Below are 13,331 nucleotides of genomic sequence, written 5' to 3' on the forward strand. Positions count from 1 at the left end.
GATTTCTCGTCCCTCAATTACTATAAATCCGAAGTTTGGTTGTCTTGGGGTGATGAGGCCTTTCGGAAGTATACCCGGAATATACATTAGAGAACTGTTTAAATCACAAAATATGAAGTTCTTTATTTTTTTCTGTATAAATTTTGAAGTCTTGATGAACTTGTAGAAAAGGCACTTACCCTTCGATTTCGATGATTTTTGAATATGTTGTAAAATTCGATATTTTAGACATCTTTTTTCCGCTAACCGATATGTCGGACTTACTTAGTTTCGAAGATATTCGCGGAAAAAATATCGTTACCACTACAGTGAATTCTACCTATACGTATGCTGTAGCAGTATATGTGACCGTTGCTTGCGTAATATTTTTATAAACAATGGCACCGGGCCTGGCAACCCTCTACATAACAGGTGAACATAAAAATCAAACTTAACTTATTTCAATAATTTTAAATTGTATACCTAATGGCGGCCGGAATATTAATCTAATATAACCTGATCTTACCTAGGCAGATAAGAGGAAAAAGTTTATCAAAATGTGAATTTTTATAATATATTTAATTTAATCGGTAGTTTAAGTTAAGATAAATTCGGTTAAATTAATATTCCAGCCACCGTGAGACGGCAGACCACGCAAATCATAATTCAAAATTATTGAAATCAATTAAGTTTGATTTTTAAGTTCACCCATTATATGGATGGTAGCCGGGCCGCGTGGTGCTGTTGACAGAAATAATAGGTAAGCGAAGGTCGCTAGCTGACGCACACACGAACATGAACGTTTACGTTGTCGCATAGCGAACTCTTTCACCGTAATTTGCCGTAACAGCAATAAATATCCAAGAAACCGTTACTTGCCAAAATTTTAACATTTTTTTTTATTTCGGGTTTTACGTCGCATCGACCTACCATTAGCGACAACTAGGACCTGTTTCCTTCGTTTCCTTTCGGTTATATGCAGTGGTAGATGTTAATGTCTTTTAGGTAGTTTAAGGTATTTCCTACGTATTTCTGTGTCGTTAAGACTTCGGTCGATGTTATTCCATATTTTTGTCTTTGGGTGTTGTATCTTCTGCATTCAAATAGTAGATGGTTGGTAGTGATGATTTTCTTGCAGACAGTGCACATTGGTGATTCTGTTTTTTTAATTAGGTAATCGTGTGTGAGTTTGCAGTGACCTGTTCTAAGCCTGGTCATGATTATCCTGTCTTTCCTTTGATGTTGCTGCCAGGCATTGTTTGGTAGAAGTTTTGGGTAACGTCGTGTGTTTTTATTTTCTTAGAGGTGGTCCATATTTTATTCCATGTTTGTTGTTCGATATGACGTAATGCGACAATAAGGTTTCGGTGTAAGACTTGGCTGCGGTTGTCATCTGGCGGAAGTGCTATTGCTTCTTTGGCGGCTGTGTCGGCTGCCTCGTTTCCTTTGACACCTTGGTGAGATGGAACCTAGGCTAGGGTTAATTCTATACCGTTATTGATGGTTATTGATGAGGTCCATATACGTATATTGGATGTTTAAGATGACTTCATGTTTGGTTTCGCGATTTACGTTTGCTATTGCCATGATTACGCTCATAGAATCTGAAGATGATGGAAAATTGGAAATTGTTATTTCGTATGTGGTTAAGGGCTTCAAGAACTGCCCAAGCTTCTGCTGTAAAAATGGATGTGGCTATTGGAAGGTAGAATTTTTTGGTCGTGTTGTTGCAGACGATGGCGGCCCTGACTTCCTGGTCAGTCTTTGATGCATCGGTGTATATCGTTTGGTGGTTTGGATATTTGTTGCATAGTTGTTGGAAGTTAAATCTGTATTCAGTGCTGCTTATTTGATCTTTGGAGAGCTTTACGAGGTCGACGTTGGTTTCTGAGATTTTTAAGGTCCAGGGAGTTGTTTTCCTATATTCACGTGGAATGATTGGTGTCGATGTGATCACAGTGAAACTATCGTATTTGGCACTTCTTGCATAGACTGGGTTTGGAGACTTGGGTTTTCTAGTTTGTAGGTGAGTATATCTATTTGTAAATATGTTATTGTAGGTGGGATTATTTGGAGTGGAAGACATTTTGGCTACGTATTTTAGGCTTAGGCATCTCCTTTTTTGTTCTAATGATGGTTCTTTTGATTCAAATAGTATGCTATTTATTGGGCTAGTCCTGTAACTTCCAGTAGCTATTCTTAGAGCGACATTATGAATTAAGTCGATTGTTTTCAGGGTATTGGATTTAGCCGAGTTATAAACAATTAACCCGTAGTCGAGTTTGGATCTAATTAGTGCCTGGTAGGTTTGTATGATAATCTCTTGATCGGCTCCCCAACTATTATTTGCCAAAGCGTTTATGATGTTCATTTTTTTTGTACATGTGGTTTTTAGATATTTCATATGTGGCACCCACGTTAGCTTATGGTCAAAGATGAGTCCAAATATTCTAATGCTGTCTATTTTTTCGATTTCAGTATTTCGTATAAGGTGCATAGGGGAAAGTATGATTCTCTTGCATTTTCTAGAAAAGATGCTGTATTTTGTTTTTTGGGGGGAAAATTTGAGTCCTGATTTTTCGGACCATGACAGAAGGTCGTTTATGCTTCCCTGTAGGAGTTCAATGGTAGTGGTTAAGTTTTTCCCGCTGCAGGTTATTGTTAGATCGTCCGCAAACAGGGTTCCTTGGATTGGTGGCTTGGTGTTATTTAAAATGTCGTTGATTACTATCAGGAAAAGCGTAACACTGATTCCCAAACCTTGTGGTACTCCATTGTGTATGGTGGTTGGTTTAGAGAGGGTTCCGTTCGTTCTCACTTGGATGATCCTGAATGTAAGGAAGTTTTTGATGAAAGCTAATATGTTGCCGTTTAGTCTAGTTTTGGTAAGGGCATTGAGGTCATATGTGTAGGTAAATTAATTAAACACTCGCGTTGTAGGAATAAATAGTTTGTATAATAACGTGTAAAATACAATTACCTAATCTAATTGTAACTATTCTAACCCGACTAACAATAAGATTAACGGCACAAGGTTTACCCTTGCACCGAACTACGTTGCGGGACGTAAGTAAAAGAACAAGCTGTCTTCGTCGGATTAGCTAGACTTTATATAGCCTAAGCCAGGCCTGCCCAAGTAAGGGAATCCACTCCTGGAACACATGTTTTGGATCCCCTTCCAACGTTGCTCCTTCAAGTAAGATGGGACGGTTCCGACTACTGTCCCTCCGTCTTTCCTAGCGGCGGTATTGTCTCCTCAGTCCCATCTTACTTGAAGGAGCAGTGTTGGAAGGGGACCCAAAACATGTGTTCCAGGAGTAAATTCCCCTACTTGGACAAGCCTGGCCTAAGCCCACCCGGAATATTTCTGGAGAGGGAACAGGAAAATTTTCCCTTAAACGCCTCTAAAGACTTTAGTTTTCCCGCGCAGCAACGCGTCGAAGGCCACTACCTACCGATGTCGCCGAGTCCAAGCACATAACGACTTTATTGCCCTTTGTGTTAAAGGGCCATCTGTTTATGCTCGAACCTCGCTTTCTCTTTACGCAGGAGAAAACTTCTCTCTGATTGCGTCGCTACAGCATTGATGATTGTAGTCCTTGGTATTGAGTCGTATGCCTTTTCAATGTCCAAACATACTGTAATGAGGAATTCGTTCTTTAGAAATGCTTCACATATGCTTGTCTCTAAATTTAACAGTACGTCAGTGATCGAACGGTGCTGTCTGAATCCGTATTGGTTAGGTGATAGCATATTATTCGATTCGAGGAATCATCTGAGCCTTTTATTAATTATTTTTTCTAGAAGTTTACAGATGCAGTTTGTTGAGGCGATCGGCCTACAGATTTCAGGTTTTTGTTAGGTATATTGTCGGGCCCAGGAGCGAAATTTTTTGTGGTGCGGAGAGTGTTCATTAGCTCTTCTAGGGTTATGATTGAATTTAAAATGAATTCGGAAACGGAGTCTACTGGGTGGCTGTTGTCGTTTCTTGGGTTTGTGAGGTACGGCAAAGGTATGTGGACTCTTTCTTCGCGGCTTTTATTTTTGGAATTTTTTTGGAATATCTCTGCAAGGGTGTCAGCTATATTCTATGGGTTAGTTATAAATTTGTTATCTCCTAGGTCGAAAAATTGGATTTCTGTATAAAATTCTATTCCATTAACGTTTCTGATTTTTTCCCACAGGGTATTTGTTGGGGTTTTGTTTGTGATAGTTGATATGATTGCCAAGATTTTCTTTTACTGTTTTTTATTATCTTGCGAAATTTTGCTCGAAGTTTTTTGAAGTTCACTAAAAGTTTTCTGTTGTTGATTGTATCTTTGCTTTGTTGAAGGCCCTATGGCTTTCTTTCATGGCTGCATGGCAATTTACGTTCCACCAAGGTGTGTTTCTTTTTTTTGTACTTTTTGGTTTTATTGGACCAGAGGATTCCTGCGCTGCCTTTTTAATAGTTGTTTCCAGTCGTTAGATTTCTTGATTGATGTTATTAGGATCAATTTCGCTATTTGGGGCTTCTTGCAGGGTGATTTGTGATTATTGTTTTGTATATACACCAGTCTATTTTTTTTTATGTTCCATTTGGCAGTGGGTTTGTTCTGCAGTTGTGGGATAGTATCTAACAATAAGTAAGTAAGCGTCAGCACGTGTTCAAGGGTTGACACGTGGCAGGGTCAATGCATTTTGGGCTTTGACCTGGGTTTCAAGGATTTCTTAGGATTCTTTAGGCTATCGATACCCCGAGCCATATGTCTGTCATCGGACTTGGGCCGGCGGTAGCTGATACTTGAGGTGCGACGAATTCTAAGAGTCGCGGATGTTTTGTTTATGGAACGGCGATAGAGAGTTCGATCGCCGATTCTCGAAGGAACGCGCGTGTGGCCGATGACCCGAAGTCATGGTGCTGCACGGCACGTGTCAAAAGATAAGGTTGATCTAGAAGGATCTGGCCACGGAGTGGGGAAGATCCTGCATCTTCTGGTAGGAGGACCATGAGGAACGGCATGGCACTTACCCCAGAACCTTGATCGGGTAATCATCTGAATTTAGATTCTAACATCAGAAGTGGGATAAGAAACCGCGAAGTTAAAACAGATATTAGTCGTTGTTGTATACTTTAACCGTTTGCATTCGTTAAGATGGCCGACGAGCAAGGTAAAACCGCCGAGCCGACTTTGGAAGATTTGTTCCGTCGGGTTTTGGAAACGGTCGCGAGTGGATCGGTAGCTGCATCGGTGCCCGCGGTGCCTAAGTGTTTTGTTGAAGCAGTGCCCGATTTCAGTGGTACCGATATCGGTCAGGATGCCCAAAGGTGGTGTGATTTGGTCGAATCAATAACCGATAAACTTCCGGCCACTCAACGATTGAGTCTGGCTACTCATGCTCTGACTGGACCCGCTAAGAAGTGGTATAGGGAATGGGAAGGCAATCCGCGAACCTGGCAAAAATTTCGCGAGGATCTTTGCTCTGTGTTCGTGCCCGAGGACCGCCTTTGTGAACGTTTGACACGCGCAGTCTCGTATACAAGTGACTCGGTAAGTTCGTATACCGAATACGCGCGTAATAAATTAAAATATTATGGACAAACGCAAATAGCATTTAAGCCTCCTGAGCTAATTAGTTTAGTCATTGGTCATGTTATGGACGCAAGTGTGCGACAATCTTTGATGAATGGCCGTTACGCTACGGTTGCTGACTTGCTTAGTGGCATTGGCAATTTTGTGAAAGTGCCGAAAAAGGACACTGAACGTGGTTCTGATCGAGTACGAGAGCGCGGAGGACAAGTGCGCGATTATAAGAGGCACTCGAGTGATCGTGCAGGGCCAACGCGACCGCGAAATTTTCCCGGAACGCGGTGTTACGAGTGCAACGAAACGGGACATAAAGAAAGGGAGTGCCCAAAGAAAAGGAAAAACATTGACGAGCCGTCTCGGGAAACAGCGAAAAGATTTGCAAACGGTCCTGTGTGTACCTTCTGTCACAAGCGAGGACATGAGGAATCGCAATGTTGGGCGAAGCAACGCACAACGTCGAACAGCCAAAATAAAAAGAAGCCCGAGGTTAATGTGTGCTATTCGATGGATCACAAATTAACGCCAATTTTGTTGAAGGATATGTTTGTGCAATCGTGTTTGATTGACAATGGGGCAACGTGCTCTCTTGTGAGGGAACGTGTAGCTAAGCGAGCAAGTTGCAAAATCGAGCCGTACACGACCACTGTACAAGGGTTATGTGACTCTAGTACTACGACTATTGGATGTACAACCACAATAATTCAGACACAAGACGTGTCCACCGAGCTGGATTTGTTTGTTGTTCCGGACGCTGGGATACCTTATGATGTCATCATTGGAAAAAATGTCTTGGTGCATGCCGATCTACAAATTGTAACAGAACCTGATGGAACAACGCGACTTCGACGCTGCACTCCTGTCGCCCAAGAAGGCAGCGAGATGGTGATGAAGACATCCTGTTACGCGCTTGACGTCCCGGATGAAGCAGTACGAGGGTTTGTTCGAGATCTACTGACGAAATTTGAACAGATGCTGACCACTGGCAACCGGGTGCGGTGTGTAAGTACGGGAGAAATGCGCATCACTACTCAGGAAGACAAGGTAATAAACTACCATCCGTATCGTTTGTCAGTTTCTGAACGAGAGAAGGTGCAGCAGATTATTGCCGATTTGTTGGGTAACAATATTATTCGCGAGAGCAATTCGCCGTTCGCGAGTCCTGTTATTCTCGTGAAAAAGAAAAACGGGAAAGATCGTTTGTGTGTGGACTACCGGGCTCTGAATAAGATTACTGTTAGAGATCGATATCCTTTGCCATTAATTGAAGATCAATTAGATCGCCTAGGTAAGGGTAGATTTTTCACCACTTTAGATATGGCAGCGGGATTTCACCAAATTCCGATCGCCGCAGATTCAGTGTGTAAGACTGCATTCGTGACGCCCGACGGGCATTACGAGTACTTGCGTATGCCCTTTGGCCTTTGTAATGCGCCTGCCGTTTTTCAAAGGGCGATTAATACGGCTCTCGGTAACCTAAGAAATAACATCGCATTAGTTTATATAGATGATGTCTTAATACCGTCGGAGACGGTCGAGGAAGGGTTACAAAATTTAGAGCGCGTATTAGAAGCATTGGATAAGGCAGGGTTTACGTTGAATATTGAAAAATGTAAGTTTCTCGAGACTTCGATAAACTATTTAGGTCGAGAGATATCCTCCGAAGGCGTTAGGCCAGGTAAAGAAAAAATTAAAGCATTAGTAGAATCGCCAATCCCGCGTAACGTGAAACAGGTGAGACAATTCGTCGGTTTGGCAAGTTACTTCCGAAAATTCATACCTGAATTCGCTGTACGAACTGCTTGTCTAACGAGATTAACCAAAACCAACGAACCGTGGGTTTGGGGTACAGAACAGGAAGAAGCGCGACAGTACGTTGTAGACAAACTCAGTACAGAACCTTTGCTCGCGATTTTTGACCACGAACGGGAGACCGAGCTTCATACCGACGCAAGCTCGATTGGCTACGGCGCGATACTCTTTCAAAAAGTAGAAAACGAGTTGCGTGTGGTTGCGTATTTTAGCAGACGGACTACGCCGGAGGAATCGCGTTATCATTCTTACGAGCTGGAAACTCTCGCGATCGTGAACGCGTTAAAGTACTTCCGCGTGTATTTATTGGGAATTAAGTTTAAAATCGTGACCGATTGCAATGCTATCAAAGCCACACAGAATAAAAAAGATTTATTGCCGCGGATAGCACGCTGGTGGGTCTTTCTCCAGGACTACTCTTTCGATTTAGAGTATCGAAAAGGGAAATGCATCGAGCACGTCGATTACCTGAGCAGAAACCCGCATCGAGACTACCGTGTGAATACTATTTGCGAGGGATCGTGGTTGGAAGTTGCGCAAAGGAAAGACGAAGAGACGTTAAACATTATCAAACGATTAGAATCAAACGAGACCGTGTGTACCGATTTTGAATTACGAGAGGGTATACTATGCCGTAAAATACTTAGAGACACGGGACGAATAGTTTACCGTAGTTTTGTTCCGAAAGGAAGTCGACTTGGCTTATTGCGTCTGTACCATGATGAGAATTGTCATGTAGCCTTCGAAAAAACGTATGACCGCATCGCTCAAAAATATTGGTTTCCGAAAATGCGCAGATTTGTCCAAAAGTACATAGAACATTGTATCACGTGTGTAGTATGCAAACGCCAAGCAGGACCGAAACAAGGAAAATTGTATTCAATTCAGAAAAAGCCTATCCCGTTTGACATGATACATTGTGATTGTGTAGGCCCATTCGAGAAGACAAAAGATGGGTATGAACATGTTTTGCTGATAGTTGACGCTTTTACAAAGTATATTCAACTCGTGCCGCTCAAATCGTTATCCGGTACCGAGACGTTGCAAGTTTTCAAGGAAAGGCTGACTTTATTCGGTACTCCTCGAGTAATAGTTTTAGATCGGGGCACGAATTTTACGTTCAAATCACTAGAGCAATTCATCAAAAAGCATGGTATAGAGTTACATTATATCGCGACGGGAGCTCCTAGAGCGAACGGGCAAGCCGAACGTTACGTAGCAACCGTTACCAATCTGCTTACGGTAGAAATAAATAAAAATAAGGATTGGCCGAGCAAACTAGCAAAAATAATGCTTACACTTAACACGACAGTTCAGAAATCTACAGGGTTTTCACCAAGTCGTTTATTATTTGGTGTAGAAAGAAGTGTTGGTAACGCGATTTCTGCTGAAAGGTCATTGCCGAGTACGAATGAGGAAATTGATTTGAATCAAGATCGGGCTGTAGCATTTGAACGACTGGGTAAAAATGCTGAAGAACAAAAGAAACGATTTGACAGTAAACGTAGAGACAACATCACATATAAAGACGGCGACTCCGTTTTTGTAAAACCCGCCGATACAAGAAGGGCGAAAACAGATGTAAAATTTGTGGGCCCGTTTGTAATTTCTAAAACCCTAGCGAATGATCGGTATGAAATAGTGGGCAAAAGCGGCAGACCACAGATTGTGCCGAAAGACCGATTGCGCTTGTGGAAGGGTGAATGGTCGGGTAATAACGATATAGATGTGAGTGAGGAAGAGAACGCGAATGAGCCGTGTTAGCCTTATATTTCGTAAAATGCCATTTTATATTGACAAGATAATATTTCGTAAAGTAACGCTTACAATACTGTACAAGACATTTGAAAGTTCATTAAAAAAAAAAAAAAAAAAAAGAAGGGAAATAATACATAGTTCTGTCTCTCTCATTCCTTTCCCTTTTATATCTTTTGCTTGGAAAACTCTATCTCGTCACCTTGTCGTTGTGCTATGGATACTCGAACACAATGAGTTGTTTGCGTTCGAGAATAACTGTATTAGGGTGCAGATGGCTGTATGGAACCGCCGACGTTACGATCCCTGGAGACGCTGATGTGTTGAGAATGCACGTTAGTGATTTGTGGTAATACTTTTGAGTATTTATCACTGTTGCACCATACCTGTGGGTATGGTCTGTGTTGGGGTACACACCTGTGGGTGGTACCGCCTGTTTTGCACGGTGTTAGTGAATACCGATGCTGCCGGGTGGCACTTGCGGGTGTCATTTGGAGGTGACGCACTTGTGGCTGTAGTCATCGTGGAGATAACGGATGAAAGGTGTCAATGTCGTGTACGGAATATAGTGACGCTATGAGTTCGACAGAAATCTGTATCATGGGTGACATAAGGCCACGGACTTGATATAGTGCGAAGGACGGCGTTTGAAAGGTACACGAGTTGCACGGAATAAAGGACGTTATGATTTTATTGAAGTGTGTTGTAAGATAGTTGTGCCTTGCGTTGGGATCGAGGGTAACGGAGACAACAGGGTGTAAGTGGAATGCACGGAGTTGTGTTACTGCCTCGAGTTTGAATTTCAGCTAGTCTGTGATTTGTGGTTTGGATGATTTTGTGAAATCTTCATTGAGTTTTGGCTTCCCGAGAGCGTGAAGCAGGTCAGTTTGGCCGTGTTAGCGTCAGCACGTGTTCAAGGGTTGACACGTGGCAGGGTCAATGCATTTTGGGCTTTGACCTGGGTTTCAAGGATTTCTTAGGATTCTTTAGGCTATCGATACCCCGAGCCATATGTCTGTCATCGGACTTGGGCCGGCGGTAGCTGATACTTGAGGTGCGACGAATTCTAAGAGTCGCGGATGTTTTGTTTATGGAACGGCGATAGAGAGTTCGATCGCCGATTCTCGAAGGAACGCGCGTGTGGCCGATGACCCGAAGTCATGGTGCTGCACGGCACGTGTCAAAAGATAAGGTTGATCTAGAAGAATCTGGCCACGGAGTGGGGAAGATCCTGCATCTTCTGGTAGGAGGACCATGAGGAACGGCATGGCACTTACCCCAGAACCTTGATCGGGTAATCATCTGAATTTAGAATCTAACAATAAGTAAGTAACTTATGGGAAAATGGTCACTGTTATGGAGGTCTAGTAATGATTCCCAATCTAGGGATTGCGTCAATTTGCTACTACAAAGTGCGATCGATCGCACTCATTTTCCCAGTACTTACAGTAAAATGTGTTGGGCTGTCTGAGTTGAGCAGAGTGATGTTGGGGTCTTCTAGTAATTTCTCAATTATTTTCTCACGGCCGTCTATGTTGTACGATCCCCAGAGATAATGGTGGTTATTGAAGTCGCCCATTAGTATGAAGGGTGTTGGAAGTTGATTTATAAGCGTTTTGAAGTCAGCTAGGTTTACAGTATGGCTATTTGGAAGGTATATGTTGCATATGTGTATCTTACTTGCGAATAGTGTTGTGACTGCAATTGCTTCTAGGTTTGTGTTTAGCGGGATTTCGACGGCGTTGGATTTTTCGGATACTGCGATGAGTACTATAGGGAGATGAGAAGTTGACGAGGTTAAGAAATTCGGGTACGATTGGTCGTAGTCGATAAGTCGATAAGTACACGCTTTCTAGATCGTCGCGCGCTATTGGCCGATGCGGTCACACAGGTGATCGCCTGACGGCGACCAGAATATTGCTTTATCCTAACCGAACCTAATTTACTGATTAGGTACATTCGATTAGGTTATATTAAATTCCCGGCTGCCGTCACAGCTACAATATGTTGAAATTATCAATACAGAAGTACACAGAGTTTCGTCGAACTTGTCGCGGCTTGTGACACTAACACATATTCACGCCAGCAGTCAATTGGCTGCAGTCACTCCTTCGCGTGCCCCTCGCCCACACACCGCGACAAGTTCGATGAAACACAGTATACATAAGGTATATCTTGATCATCGGTCGCCGTGCCATTGCCTGCAGAAACAGTAGAAAAGCGGCGATCGCATATTAACGCATAAGATGTAACATGGACGCATACGAACAGGCAGAATTCAATGTTTAATTTCATCAGTTTTTCGAAAATATCTCGAAAACTAAGGCCGAGTGGCGGTTATATGTATAGGGAAAAGAATCATCATCCCAACAATATATTAAAAAACGAGCGAAATCAGTGAGGTTGACAAGATATCGCTAATTACCCAAAATAAATTGTCATATTTCACAGCAAATGTAAAATATAAAAAATGTAAAAAAGAATACAAAAAATGCTTAAATGCAGCAGAGATTTATCCATTATTAACAATTCGTGCAGAAAGAATTTGCAGAAAAGTAAACGCATACTTTATCCTGTTTTCTGCAGCATTTACATGATACTTTTCTTTCCGTTGCACACATTTTCAGGTACGTAGCCGTTTCAGCTGCAAGAGACATCGTTGTCAAAGTATCGATGGTAGGAAAGGGACTTGGAATCATCATTCTCCTTCGTAACGCCTAAAGGCTGGTTCAGACACGACTAGTAATTTAATCGAGTGGGGAGTAGCTACAGTAAAACCTGGATAAATGCAACCGAGATTGGGACCCAGTGGTTGCATTTATTTAGGCGAGGTGTCGATTCTGGGCATTTAATGTTGCATTTATCCAGGCGAGGTGTCGATTCTGGGCATTTAATGTTGCATTTATCCAGGCGAGGTGTCGATTCTGGGCATTTAATGTTTAATTTATCCAAGCGAGGTGTCGATTCTGGGCATTTAATGTTTCATTTATCCAAGCGAGGTGTCGATTCTGGGCGTTTAATGTTTCATTTATCCAAGCGAGGTGTCGATTCTGAGTCCGTACACATGTTTTGTATTCAGCCGACACGGTCGGATCATATTACACGGTTTCCTCGTCGAGCGGCTCGGTTCGGCTAGGGGGATCCCCCAAGTGGAGGGGATAGCGATGTTGCACTTATCCAAGCATTCTTTCGCTGCATTTATCCAGGTTTTACTGTACTGTTCGTTGCAGCTAAGTTGTCGAGCACCCACAAACTGGATCGACAGAGGGGCAAGTGGACTGTGCGTTCGCTCCACCTAATCCCCTCCAGGAACCCGTAACTTGAGAAGTCAGCGTTCACATTGCATAGGCGTAAAATTTCCATATTCGCGGAAGATACATTTAACTATATAAACATGCGATTTTTTCGGGATAATAATGGATTTTTTATAATACTCGTTCTTGACAACAATTGTTATTATGCAAAATTTATGGAAATTACATTATGGAAAGTGTAAAAACTCTCCTGTTTTCTTAATAATGTATACCCCGAATCTACGTCTACGTCAATGCGTTTGAATCGTCGCTCGCTATCGCTTCATCTCATTCTGTTTCAATGTCTGTCCTTAGCGACGTTCGTCACGCGATAGATTTGTTGATGTAAGAGCCTCGGCCAATAAACATAATACGTGTGACTGGAGGTAGGGCAACGAATTTGATTGGACGGCAACTTAGCTGCAACGAACAGTACTGTGCGGAGCTGAGTACTGTGCACAGATGAGATGTTGCGGAGGCTAAGGAGTGACACCTCGGTCTGTCCCGCCTAGTTCCAACGTCGTCACGCACCCACACCACTTGACTTTGCGGTGTGCAAGCGGCGGACTTAGTATGTGTGAGCGTTTCGACCAATAACGCGCGACGGTCTAGTATGCGTGTGCATTAGGCGTGACTAGAAACCTCTGACCAATCGTACCCGCATTCCTTAGCCTCCGCAACATCTCATCTGTGCACAGTACATAGTTTGCCGGGTTGGGCGGTTTACGTAATGATTCACCGCTCTCACACTCCTGCTTTTAAGTGACTTTCTATCACACGTATTTTCGGTATTGGCGGATAGGATCACAACTACTGTCTTACGATGTAAGACAAGGAAAATGAAAACGACGTATCGAAAGTGAGTGAGATGCAGCTACACCGAGCGAGCGGTTCAAGGCATTGGCGTAGACATGAATTTTTTTAA

The 13,331-nt window shown here is 42.7% G+C and overlaps 1 protein-coding gene across 5 annotated transcripts in view; it reads right to left on the reverse strand.

Annotated features, from left to right (window-relative positions):
• The window catches only part of LOC114879646 (protein RUFY3), a 178,669-nt gene that overhangs the window by 139,768 nt on the left and 25,570 nt on the right, over positions 1-13,331 (reverse strand). The window contains exon 11 of one of the 5 annotated variants that reach the window (XM_046286580.1): positions 3,293-3,617. The exons of the other annotated variants lie outside the window; for them this stretch is intronic. Within the exon in view, the coding sequence (XP_046142536.1) occupies positions 3,555-3,617 (63 nt within the window). The 3' untranslated portion in view covers positions 3,293-3,554. Of the gene's footprint in view, positions 1-3,292; positions 3,618-13,331 lie in introns of those variants that run through there. 5 annotated transcript variants of the gene reach the window in all.

This window comes from Osmia bicornis, chromosome 7 (assembly GCF_907164935.1).
Source record: "Osmia bicornis bicornis chromosome 7, iOsmBic2.1, whole genome shotgun sequence".
Classification (NCBI taxonomy): domain Eukaryota; kingdom Metazoa; phylum Arthropoda; class Insecta; order Hymenoptera; family Megachilidae; genus Osmia; species Osmia bicornis.